This window comes from Glycine soja, chromosome 7 (assembly GCF_004193775.1).
Source record: "Glycine soja cultivar W05 chromosome 7, ASM419377v2, whole genome shotgun sequence".
Taxonomy (NCBI): Eukaryota; Viridiplantae; Streptophyta; class Magnoliopsida; order Fabales; family Fabaceae; genus Glycine; species Glycine soja.
Window position 1 is genome coordinate 33,367,877 of NC_041008.1, and position 14,191 is coordinate 33,382,067.

General features: G+C 30.2%; 1 protein-coding gene across 3 annotated transcripts; it reads left to right on the plus strand.

Annotated features, from left to right (window-relative positions):
* The first annotated feature begins 6,762 nt into the window (after positions 1–6,762).
* Positions 6,763–12,289, plus strand: LOC114419329 (zinc finger protein 7-like). Of its 3 annotated transcripts, none has more exons than XM_028384984.1 (2): positions 6,763–7,045; positions 11,228–12,289. In XM_028384984.1, exon 2 carries the CDS (start codon positions 11,322–11,324, stop codon positions 12,066–12,068), a length of 747 nt encoding a protein of 248 aa, XP_028240785.1. In that variant the 5' UTR covers positions 6,763–7,045; positions 11,228–11,321; the 3' UTR covers positions 12,069–12,289. The 3 variants fall into 3 exon arrangements, with proteins under 3 accessions (XP_028240785.1, XP_028240786.1, XP_028240787.1); XM_028384985.1 differs by lacking the exon at positions 6,763–7,045 and adding an exon at positions 7,074–7,225; XM_028384986.1 differs by lacking the exon at positions 6,763–7,045 and adding an exon at positions 7,232–9,527.
* Positions 12,290–14,191: the final 1,902 nt, after the last annotated feature.

The window sequence follows — 14,191 nt, forward strand, 5'->3', positions numbered from 1 at the left end:
AAATAAAGTTAAAGTTTATCATTCTATTCTGAGCATGTTTTGTGTGCAATATTTGTATTGCACTTTGGATTGATCTCTATAAAGAATAAAGTTTGGACTAGTTGGAAATAAACATGATTAAGATTACATTGTATGTAATTTTCATGTCGTTTATCCATATTTGATCTATGTCATCGAGTATGAGAAACAGTGGTGATCATTGTGGCTTAGTCACGCTAAATTGTGATGAAAACTGTAGTGGTTTCCTTTTGCTATATGAGATGGACCAAATTGTATAAAAGGGGTCTAAAAGTAAATAACATACGGTTGCACGCCTAAAGAATTTTGTGATATAAATGTCTAAGGTTAATATGAAACCCAAGTGGGAGATTGTTAGGAATTTTATAATTCATAATTAATTAATATGTGCTACATATTATACTATAACATTTATATTAGTTATTTACATTTAGATGAGTTCAATATAAAGTGATCTAACTCAATGAGCCCATTAGACTGCCAACAGAAAGTTGATATGGGCTTAATGAGCGGAAATTAGTTTGGCTTATTAGGGGATAATGGAAACCCTAAAAGGTTAAAACCTAAGGCATGGTTATGGTCCCCAACACACCAAATCAAGAAACAGTTTCTCCTCTCCCCATCCGAAGAGAAAACGAAAGTCCCATAAGGAAGGAGGTGATTTGATTGAGGAAGGTCATTAAACCAATTGTTCGTGACCGCTGTAAGATTTCACTGCGTGTTGATCAAGTTCTATAAATTCAGGTATTCCTTAAAATCTCTTGATAATTTGGCGTAATGTGTTTTGATATTCTTTTGGTATTTTATAAGGTTTATTAAAATTCCAACACCAATTTTAAAATTTTTGTTTTTTTTTTCTTTGTAAAACAATGTTCTAATTTTACTTATTTTTCAAGATCAACGTCTTTCTCATATGCTATAACTTGATTATTTTATTTTTCTCCTACAATTACATAAGTTGAAGATGCGTAAATTGTTATTTAAAAAACAATTTTTTTCATCCATAATTTGAGTATTTAATTCACTCTTTTAAGATGAATAAGGTTCTATTTTATTTTTTTGTTTATATTTCTCATAAAGTTCGATTTATCTTAATTTATGGAAGTAGAGATCAACGACTCCTTCATATGCCACAATTTGAGACATTTGAGCCTGAAAATAAGTAACGCGGGCGAAATGCAGGCGAAATGTTATGTTGCTCAACTGTTATAATATAAATATAATCATTTGGATGTACCTTAGTTTTATTTCAATTTTTATATGAAAATATTTATAATTTATTTTAATTTACCGATCAATGATTTGTTTTTAACCAAAATATATTTAATGTTTATTATTTAATTTTATTTAAATCGTAAATGTTATAGTAATAATAAAATAATAATAATAATAGGTAACTGTTACTAAAATGAAATATAAAAAATTGTAACAGACAAGTATTTAAAAATTTTCAATAACCATTATTTTGATACAAGTATTGATTAAAAGAGTTAATATATAAGGTATTATAAAAATCAAATTTAAGAACACATTTAATAGAAAAATATTTTTCATAATAAAATTTATGCACAAATTTAATGAAAAAAATATATTTAATGAATGTAGCTAAATCAAATCAAAAAAAATTTATACTAATTTAAATTTGTTACATTTACGCACGAAATAAATTTCTAACAAACGAATCACGATTAAAAAAATGAAACTGATAAATATAGGTTTTAAAAAACAACTTTAGAATTGATTTTTTTTATAAAAAAAAACTTTTGAAACGTTTGGAACATATATTTTTATTAAAAAAAATAGTATATCATCTTAAGTTACAAATAAGCATTGCATTTTTTATAATTTATTTTTTAATTGAGTTTTTTTTTAAAATTATATATATATATATATATATATATATATATATATATATATATGTTAAATAAAAATATAAAAAATTTAAATTTAAATGAACCCGTAAATGTCACGGATTTAAAATATAGTACCAAAAATATACTACGAAATACGAATCCATACAAATTTAAATAAGGTAAGTTTAATAATAATAATTTTTAACGGAAGCTAACGGAAAATCAGAAAACAAAATAAAATGTTATATACTTGAATATGTTAAAAGAAAAGTTATATGTTTTAATATTAAAAATATACAGTATAGAATACTTGCTTCTCTTTATACTATCATATTGTGTGAAGAGAGGGGAAAGGATAATTTACTCAATAAATAATAAATTATTACTCTTTACGTCATGAAAAGCAAGATATTGTCACTCGACTTTTGGAATTGGAGGCAATTATAGGATTGTTTTGTTTGTGGACAAAAGTTGCAGTGCAACTTTCTTTGAATACTATCATATGATATGTTTGGTTAAATTTTTCTAAAAATACTTCTAGGAAAAAAATAAAATAATTTTTTATAAGTTGAGATAATATTTTTATTAATTAATTTGTATATATTATTTTATTTTTTAGAGAAATTATGAAAGCCCTACGATTTAACTAACGGAGACCTCATTTTAATTTATATATAAGCTTATCTCACTTTTTTTCTTATTTTCTTTTCTTAAAAGTATTTATAAAGAAACTTATCAAAACAGGTGCATAGTGATATGAAAAGAGTTCATAATAATTAAGAATTCTCATGCATGGTGTATTTTTTATGTATCATGGTCCCGTTGATAAATCAAGTGAAACCTATACAATCCTTTTGCTGGTAACTGCAATCTTAAGTCTTAACCAGTTGGACCACAGAACAGGTACGAGGCTTTCAGCAACATTAACACTTGTATTGTAGAGACAAGGATTAAGACGAAAGGGACCACACTTTATTTTATGCAGTTTACGTGTATTTATATATACCCCTCATCACTTTCTTTTCTTTTCTTTTTTATCACTTACTACAAGAAAAATGACTTATAAATACGGACAAAAACTGTCACTATAAATAAAAAAATATGTAGGTAAATGTATGATAGACTTTGTCTTACGGACGTTTCTTCCGTCAACTTTGAGGGGGCGTATAATGACGGCTAATTATCTGTCACTATAGGTTTTACCTACTATGTATAGTGTATAGGTAAAAGTCATTAACTTCTACTTACATTTTCTAATTGTAGGGAAAAGTTTTTAATATGTACCTATCATCTTCAACTGTAGGTAAATATGTTTAACATGAACACCTCTAATAAGAAGACAATTCTATGGTGCCAATTTGAGAGCCTAACTAGAAAGACTATGACCTGTTTGGTAACTAGGGATACACTTTGACATTGCAATCTACCCTCCTCAACCTTGCCTTGCTATAACATGAGTGTCCAAGTATTATTTTTTCTTAAATTATTACTAGTTGGAAGCTTACCAATCATCTTATACGGACACACTTAGCATAGAATCAATATTAGAGAATCTCAATTAATCCAGAAGCATATCTTTTATTACATTAGAAAGCACAACTATACAAGAGAAACAGAGAAAATCCTAACTAATAAATACCATAATAAACTCTACTACGAGTTGCACTCTTCTCATAGTTATCATTACATGGCCCCACATGCAAGCCTTATCGTCACAAGCACATAAACACATTACTCCATTAATGCATCACACGGTACTCTATTTGAAAATGGATCTTTTACTTTGTGCTTGTAAGGACTGTTGACCCTTCCACTTGATAGTTCATCGCATTTAATTTAAAAGAAAATTCATTGTATCCTATATTAACTAAGAAGAAAATAATCACATTTTTTAAGAAATAAATATGATAAAAATAGAATTTAAGAAAACAAATAGAAGCAAGTTCATCAAGTAAAAGACTAGTATTTTTTGCTAAACTTAGAGTGAGAGAAATCTTCAGACAATGTCCAAATCGTATAGAAAATAAGAAGACATTCCCAATAATTATGCATATTAAGGAACACGGGCAAATATCTTAAATTGACACATTAATCATTTAAATAATTAGAATTATTTTTTCCAGTCATCAACACTCTAAAAATAATTAGACCTTTAATGTGTCAACTATTATATTCTTTAGTACTAAAATGAATACGCCATGTGTTTCTCCAAACTGCTACCACTAATTAATCCTATATTAATGTGTCAAGAAGTGAGATTTTTGAATCTGTATCTAAAAAAAAATAAAATTGAGATATTATTTAAGATCAATTTTTGTTGTTGTCAAAATCTAAGATCGATCATTTTAACGTGGGAAACAAAATGTCATTTAGGAAATACAAAATATAATTATTTAATAAATATAATACATTATTTATTATTTATATAAATATTTATTAATTTAAAACAAAAAATATATGATAAGATATATTTCATCATAATTTTTTTATATACATAATAATTTATTTCATAATTTTCATGATTAGTTATTAACTGAAATAAAATATTATGAATTATTTAAAATTTATACACATATTTATAAAATCATTACTTTTAATAATTTAAATTATTGTAACATCTAAATTATTTAATAAATTATTACTTTAAAAAAATTATTTCTTGAATGATAAATTTTAAATTATTATAGTGTTATATTACAGTGAAATAAATCAATGACTATTATGAAGTTAAAGTTTTGATCCGACAGCTCTAAAATATTAAAATGAAGTTTACATGTATAAGCGACTATTAATTGAACAACAACAAGAAGATAATCAAGTTATTCATATTTTAATTAGTATATTTTAAAATATTTATATTAGGTTGATTTTAATCTGTATGAATAAGATAACAAATGATTTTGGATTAATATGAAATTTTACATATATGATCTGTATAAAAGAAACTTTCAATCTAAGGATGAATTTTAAGAAAATATTATCTAATTCAAGATTATAGAATAATATAATAATTCTTAAATAGTCTCTCCTTTTATTTATATATATATTCAACCATACTTTTTTATTTGGTTTTGATAACAAATTGGAAAATTCAATCTAAACCTACCCATGAACACCTAGTTCACCCTTTAGTCACAACCATCCGAAATAAAATGTGAATTGTCAATCTAGAAAATTAAAGGGCCATTTAAAACAAAATGTTAGAATTTCCCCAAGCTAACAATCTTAATTAGAAATTGATTAGAGTGAAAATGAGGAGAAATTGAGAAAAAAAAACTAAAATTTTTATTAGTAGATTTAATGAAATAAGTACATAAACTCGTTCATAAACTAAACGATTTAGATCAATTAACTAACAACAAAATAATAACTAACTATCGACAAACTAACAAAGTTCTTGCCCTCGTTCCACAAGTTTCCCCTCCCGGTGGATGGTAAGCGACAACTTTAGTCTCCTTTGATATGAAGAGAAATAACCCCCCACATAAAAGATGTTTTTTCACTGTACAAGTCAAATTTGTACTTTATATTAGATATTAGACATGACGAATGATAATTATACACCCCACTAATTTCCAATTCGCATTCACCTCATTTTTCTCCAATTCTCTCTTTATCTTTTTTTTTTAGTATTATTATTCACATATTATATCTATCATATTTTTCTCTATTTTTTTTCCTCTATCTCTTTTCCCCTTCCACCCTAAAATGAGATGAACGTATAACATTTTCTATTCCATATATACACAAGATATCAAAACAACAAAACCTAAAAGTTGTTCACTGTGGAACGATTTGTGTCACTCCTGTGGAGAACTCTCATGTCTATCTTTTATTATGCACATCAAATTGATATTTCATAAATACGAACATGATCACTTAAAGGTGATATTTATAGTGTTAATCAAATTGATCATTCAAAATATATACCAAATATTGAGTTGAGGCTATTACCAAACTATATTTGGTAGAACTTACTCATAAGTTAGTGAAAAACTTAATTATAAACTATATAAGTTAAGAGTTGAAAAACTAAAAACTTATAAATTAGTTGATTTAATTAAAAGTGTTTAAAGAAAAAAAATATTTATTAACAAAAAACCACATGTTAAAATAAGACTTAACATATAATATTTTCATATAAAGTAATTTTTTAAAATTTACTTTAAGTTTTATTTATTGTTGGATCGGTCCTATTTTTGTGACAAACGTAATTTTGGAGGCTACAAACCCAATTTTCAAACATGCATTATATTGTTTAACCAGTGTTCTTGTGTTTAATTGTACCTAAGAAACTACACTTGTATGTTTAAGAGGTATCATCAAAGGGGGAAAAGCAAAAAAATATTTGCTCACCAAGATATACCTTGCTTCTGCGCAAGATTATTGTGTTTTAAAGAACTAAAAAGTACTGGCTTATAGTAGCTTATTGGTGCAAACATAATTTTAAAAACGAATAAAAAGCATGGGAAATCAGAAAGGGTAGGAGGAGTTATGGGGGTCCATATGATATATATGAGTACGACAAAGTGAGCTAGGTTAATGATAGCATGGAGAAAGATCTTCCAATTATATAAATAATAGAAAATTTATCAATAACCTAAAGGAGTTGAATGGTGTGTTATTATTGAATATAATGGACCGTTCCTTTTTCTTAGTGGAAGCCGAAGAAGCACTATAATATGATATATGGCCATGTCTTATGTTGGTTGGTTGTGTGGGGCTTCACACAAAGCACCCCATTAATTTCCTTGTCTTTCTGTTTGTCGTTATTTTTTATCCCCACAGACACTTACTGATTATTAATTAAGAGCTAAAAAGCACAGGAAAAATGGAACTACATATAGAAACTTCAAAATTGGACAAAAGAAGTGGTGCTTGTGTTTGTATACATGTTATCTGACACTTCTCTCTGACTTCCCTTTCATCATTCCCATTTCTCTTTCCTCAGCCTTCCCATTATTTATTTTCGCATCCCTCTCTCTCTCTCTCTCTCTCTGTAATCTTATCTCCTTTTAGCTTGTCTCTCATCACCACTTGATAGTGATGAATTTTTTTAAAAGTACTAATAATAGTATAATACTACCCCCTCTTGTGTGGTGTTCATATTCTTCAAAGTCCAAAGTAGCTTCTCACTGCAGATTCTTTCCTCTTTTTTTATAGTACAGTACTAGGTAAGTGCCTCTTTCTTTCCACTCATCTTTTCACCTAAAGAACTTACATTTCGTTTCACACTTTTCTTCTATAATTCGTACATGCATTTATGAAGCCTTGTGCTGCTTTTAATTTTTGGGGTCTGTTTTTGCTTCTCTTGTGTTGTGGAGTTTAGTGGAGGCTCACTCTACCTTGTGCAAGTAAAAACCTTTGGTTGTTGATTTGAGGAATTTGTGTTTAAATCTATTTTGTTTTTAATTATGGAAGCTGTTCTTGTAGTGACAAGATGCATTATGGGGTGTTTTAGTGTATAAATTAGATCTTAGTGGGAAAATATTAACGGGAGTTCTTTAATTTGATGTACTGGCATGTCTTTCCTTTTTATTTGCTTTACTGATTTTAGATGTTCTTGGTTCTAGCTGCTATTCAAGTTTGTTTTCCTAGTCTGAACCATAAACTTAGTATTGGGGGGTGGGGGTGTTATATTTATATTTTTCAACAATAATTGAAAGGAAAATCCAAAAATGAAAACAGAAAACATTTTCTCAAGCCAATCAAGTCTCAAGTTTCTCAAACTCATGGTTATGACTCTGGGTGTTATGTTAAAAGTTAAAACCCATCTGATTTTCCGATGAATAATGGTAAACTTTTGTAATTTTTTCCTAAAAGGTTACAAAAGTTTGAGGAATTATTTCGCCAGAAAATAAAGGTTGCAAAACTGTACAACTGGGAGAGTAATCTTCTTTAAGATTCATGATTTGTGAAGGACAACTCCATAATTTGTGTTTGATGCAATGTAATGTTTGTAATTGTCTATTTGTTACTAACTAGCCTGTGGGATTGCCATATCACATTCTCAAAGTGTAATCAACCCCAATATAGATGGGCCATGTTCAAGTTACCCGAAAGAAAGAAAAAGATAGCATGATGTTGACCAGTGATGAAATTGAGACATGATGCTTATTTATCTTGTTATAAGATACATATTCTCTAGTGCTTTTGGTAAATTTTACTCCATATTATTGTTGAAAAGTGAATCCAAATTTGTTAAATGAACTTCTGCGCCAAAACCTTAACTTTGTAACTTGGATGCCTTGGAATGGTGTTGGAAACCAGGATTTTAGTTTTCTTTCTTCCATTCTTTCTTTTTCTCTTAGAGTTCACATGTAATACTATCTTTGGTTTTGTGGATATTTTTGTTTAAATAATTTTTCGTACACAAACTCTTTTTTCACCAAACTGTGAAAACTAGTGATATGATTGCATATGAATATGACGCAAAGAAGTTTGAGAAAGAACATTTGGACATAGATATAGTCTCAATAACAGTTTGAGAAAAGAGATTGTGGTTTGTCAGTAGCATTACTCTATGATTTTGGTAGACACTATTTGTTGCTGTTTCTTCTGAGTGATTCTTATTTTCATTGTGTTGTGTAAATTCAATTCAATCATTTCTTTTATCAGGCTCTCACATGTTGAACATGTTATATGATAGTTTAATTACTTGCAATTTTTCACTTAGGTTTATAAGCATTTTATGTTAGAAGTTTTGAGAAATTTGTCATGGAGTTCTTTTTTGAAAAATCTAGTGTAAATCACCTTTACCTTAAGGGAGAAGGAAATAAACTACTCCTATCTTGTTGGATGAAAACTAAATACTATGAGTGAAGGTCATATTCTCTAGTGCTCATTGCTGAAGGGTCATTCAAGCATTTGAAAGTTACACTTGAAAACTGCTATGCTATATTGTGGTTATAACTTACAAAAGACTTCAATAATATTAGAAGAAAATGATACTGAAATTCTCCATGCTTTGATTCTAAATCTCTGATTATGCATCCCTACAAGGTTTCTCTTCACCCCATTTTGCTCATTCTTTTTTTATGACATTTTCTGAATTTATTAATTGGCACTAGGGGGAGAAGTGGGGGGGTCATGTAGAAAGCAAAGTTTGTTTTGGTGGAGATAGCATGCTCAATTATTCTTTCATGACAAAACAAAAATTACTCACATTTTACTTTGAGGAGTTCATGGATTAGTTACCTGACTGTCCGAGTAATATGAGAGTTGCAAGGAGTGTTGGATAGAAGTTCTTGGTCCTGATGTTATCTGTAAGAAAGTAACTATTTAACTAGGGAGAGGTCCCATTTTTTTTTTTGGGTAAATTGGAGTGGTCTATTTTCATTTGTTGTAGAAGTAGCATATTAAAATCCTTCTACAGCCCTAACATGGAGTATGTGGAATGAAAGTTTAGTCAGAGCAACCTAGCAGTGGCTGGATTGAGTAGTTAAGCACATAAAAAATAAATATGATGTGTGTAAGCTTAAAGGTATCTTTGTAAAACCACTACAAAATTTTGGATAAACAAAAGTCTAATTTCATAAAGTTGTCAAAAGAAAAAGAATTGCATAGTTTGGTCTTTAAAATCCAACGACTTTTCTTTTTGACATGGCATTTGTTATTTCTTCTATCGACAGGCATTTGATGAGGACATAACGGAAGGTAGGTGCTTGTTTGGAATAATTTACTTTCTTTCTAGAAAAGCTTTTTTCTTTTTTCAAAATTCTAAAGAGAGCCCTTTCTGAATGCAAAATAATTTACAGGGCTTATATAAGTTTATGTTTCAAATGGCAGTATTGATAGGATAAAGATTGAGTTTTCGTTAATTGTTACCAGGTTAGTCATAAATGAAAAAATTGCTGACAGTTTGTTTGGTCATCTCTGTTATTGTAGTTTCTTACCCCAAGTAATCAGTAGCCATAGTAATATATAAATACAGTTTCCAGAATTTAATTTTGACCCATGGATCAGAGTTTTGGTTTATGAATAGTATTATCTTGCTAGTCACTGTAGACAACACTCCACATTTACTATCTATCACTCATTGAATTCATTAATGTTAGTTTTATTTAAAGTATACGTATACCTATGTTTCAGTTATATCTTCTATGGTGTGAACACTGTTTGTCAATGTCTTTTCAATTTTGAAAACTTAAAAGATCTCTTCATAGTAATTGTATAAGGATGATAGAAAATATGTTTGATATGCATTGGGACAGAGGAACACAATCATATTCAGAAGTACATGAAATATGTATATCCATCATGAGACACTCTGCATCTAAAATAATACTGGTAATTTTACTTGCTGAGAGCTGGTCAATTAAACAAGACACAACATTTGTCATAGAAGGTTTGAGTCAGCTATAAGAGAAAAATAATTCTGTGTTGTGATCCTTGAAAGGAATTCTTTGATCTTATTCTTTTCTATCTTCTGTACAACTTATTCACTAATATCCCTTTCGATTACTTACACATCTGTTATTTCTAGTATTCTTATTATATATTCTATTCTTCTTTTATCTTTGCTTTGTGAATCTCCTTTTAATACATTTTTATATCATACATGCTTAACCTAGAAAAAAAAATGTTTTCTATTATAACTTTGGTGAACTGCCGTTCAGATAATAAGCTGTATGAAACAATTGGTTCATGTAATGTGACTAACAAATCAGCTTAGGCTTATCTACTGGAAATCATTGTATAAAACGTATTAGTATCCAGACATTAATTAAATGACTTTGACGTTTAGATTTTATGTGAATAAAGGTATATGAAATGTCTTATGTCATAATTTTCTATTCTGGTGCTTATTTCCCTTTGGTTTGTGTATCATTAAACCCTTCCAAGTCTAAAGAAAAACATAAAATATATGTTTAACAATGAAATTGGGCATTTTTATTATATGTTTTTCAACATATTTGTTTGAGGAGGCACTAATGTAATTGAAGCAGTTTATATAAAATAAAATTTACATGCCTGATTTATGAATTTACTTTTGAGTTGGATAGTTACTTAGAGAGATTCATGAAATGAACTGGCATCTGCATGAGATTTATTTTGCAGTTGTCACTTGGTCTTAAGATTTGACCTATGATTAAACTTTCTGTAAAAGGAAGATATATTTTGCTTATCTAATATTATCTTATAGAAGGAGCTTTCCACAAAGTCTGCTTTTCTGCAAAGTTAATTTCTTATTTACTTTCTAAAACAGGTTGTATTTTTTGCTTATATATGAACGAATTGCATGGCCATGGTTTGCATGACTTTGATTGACCACTTGATATTAACACCAGAATTTTGTATGTTCCATGCCTTTATTATTTTGTCATAACAAATAATGTGCTTCATCATCAACGCAGGTGATACCTAAATGGTAAGCTGACCTAAGCGAAAATTTGTTCCATTCTTTCCAATTTCTTAAAAGAAGTTAGCTCACAGCAGATCCATACAAACATGATGACTCCAAACTTGAATCTGGAACCAGAAGGTGGTTTAAAAGTCCTCAGCCAAGTAGGTTTCGATAAATCAATACAAGAGACATCTCATGATCTTACCAAGGACAGCACTGCTACTTCCTCCTGTCTTACCAAGGCTGATCCTGACCCAGGTTCTGTTTCCCTTGACTTGTCCCTCAACTTCAATCCCAATGATGAAGAGTTGAAAGGCACAAGTGATACTAACTGTGAAGTAGGACCTGAAACACATGCCTCAGCATCAGCAATTCCTAGAGTTTTCTCTTGTAATTATTGTCAGCGGAAATTCTTTAGCTCGCAGGCATTAGGTGGCCACCAGAATGCTCATAAAAGGGAGAGGACAATGGCGAAGCGTGCAATGCGAATGGGGATGTTCGCTGAAAGGTACACAAGCCTAGCATCTCTGCCTCTCCATGGTTCTGCTTTTCGGTCGCTTGGACTCGAAGCTCATGCTGCAATGCACCAAGGGCATGTGCATCATTCAATGAGGGCTCCTGATATGAGTGCTGCAGCGAAATTCGGGAAAGACTATTTTCGGACACCGATCTTCGTGGAAGATGATGATGTTGGTCTGTTTTGGCCTGGAAGTTTCAGACAGATTGATGAAAGGGGTTATGTTAATTTGAGGCATGGTGAGCATGCTCATAATTCAAATACTAGTTTTGTAGTAGCAACTGCACCTCAAGCACAAACATCTGTGTCTCCTGATCTCACTCTGAGGCTTTGAGATTTTTCATCTTAATTGAATTCAAATACTAGTTTTGTGGCATGCACAAACATATCTGTACAAGCCTCCTCATGTTCTCAATGTAAAGCTTTAAAGCTTTTTCATCTTTAGTTTCATTCTCTTCAGACTTTAAATTATTGATTTATGGTGATTGTACTGTACAGTGAGACTTGTATTTTCAATGGCTTATTTAGCTTATTTGAATTTTCATTATTATTAAACTTTTATTGTCACTTATATTTGGCACCATTATTGATGTTGTAGCCACTGCACCAGGGTCCATGGATCTAATGTCTGTGTTTGGATTTCTGTTAGGAATGTAGTTTTGGTAAAACTTGTTTTTTATAGCTTTTGCTTGAACCATGATTTTGTAGTTACCATGTGTCCTTATTAAAGGGGTGATATAAAGGTTTCGAATAGTAGGGATCAAAAGAGATCTTAGTCCAAGGCTTGCATTTTGAAAGAAATTTGCCTACAAAATATTGAGGTTTGTTTGGTCAAAGTAGAAATGTTAAATTGAATTAATCATGGTTGCAATTGATTTACTCAAAAACTATGATAAGTCTTCAGAACATTAAAAGCTTACAAACTTTTCCAAGCCTTGGCAATATGAGTAGGCAATCTCAAGGTTTGAAACAGTCCTTTGATTTTTATTGAAGTATTGGCATTGTTTCATTGGTTGTTCTCATGTGATTGATTGTTAAAGAGAAACGGGGTTGTGACATTATATTCAGGGAGCCATTTCTAGAGCAGAATGCTTCTCTGATTTTTGAGTTTGATTTTGGAAAGGCTGTCAGGTAGTATTCTCAGAGAAGTGGCCACGCTTTTGTGGTCTATCTGGTGTAGGAGAAATGGTAAGATATGGGAAAATATGGACATAACCATTGTTATTGTTGTTCATTGTGCAAACCAGGTTTTGAGGAATTGGGAGAGTGCTCGTCAGAAGACTTCTTGTCTTCCCATGCAGCAAGTTCATCATTTGCCTCTGCAGAAACTGCCTTCAGGTTTGGTGAAGTGCAATACTGATGTTGCGATGTTCACTAACCAAGGTAAGTTTGCCATGGGTTTATGCTTGAGAGATGATTCTAGTGCTTTTATTTGCGCAAAATTCTGTTCCTTTTTTTGGGCTAGTCAATGCCTTGGCTTTGCCTGAGGCTATTAATTGGATGGCTGATTTGGGTTACAATAGAGCTATTATAGAGTCTGATTGTAAATGGATTATTGAGGGGATTAAAGGAGATGGTATAGAGCATACAAATTTAGGTGTTATTATCTGTTTATGAAGGTATATGTTATCTTCTTTTCCTAACTTTGAGATAAGTTTTGTTAGGAGGCAAGCTAACTTTTCGCTCATCATTTAGTGAGGGCGGCAAAATTTCATACTAGCCACTAGATTTATGATTACATACCATCTTGTATTGAGACTTTTATTATTAATGAAATGGGTGTTAAATCCGACGGTCCAATATTCTATATCTGGAAAATCCAAGATTACTCATTGTTTTGATGATAATAAAAATATAAATTGTTGATGGACTAATGGTTTATGTTAAATGAGATATACTTGTTATAAGCTCAATTGGTAACATATCTCTACCCTTATGCTTTTACAAGTTATCATTCAAAAAGATATTAAAACTTTTTTTTATTAATAACTTAATTTAATGTCCAATGCATTGTTAGAAAACAAGCATCCAACCCTTTGTGAAACCCGTGTCAATACACTGAGTCATGCTTTGTACATTCAAAGGACATTCACTTTTACCAAGTGTTTTATGCTAAGCTTATATGATGGCCAATTATGAATGAAACACATGTTTGCGTACACAAGACGAAATTATATCTTGATGATTCCATTTTGTCTTTTATAATTTGAATTGCTAACTTTTGAATTTTAGGTGTACTAAGATAGAGACAAATTGGAATATCACCGCATACAAGGAATCAAGTAGTACAAGTAGTGGAGTAGAGAGCAGAAGATGTAGTGTATTGTTACCCCTGTCTCTCTCTCTCCTCAACAAGTTGTCACGTAGCAGAAAAGGACAACTTGTTGATAACAAAAACATTTGAGGAAGACTCTAATCTGACAATGGATATTTTTTGAAGCATATATAAAGACCCTT

Bases quoted from the DNA above. Each gene is read 5' to 3' on its own strand.
- LOC114419329 (XM_028384984.1), top strand. From the start codon at position 11,322: ATGATGACTCCAAACTTGAATCTGGAACCAGAAGGTGGTTTAAAAGTC.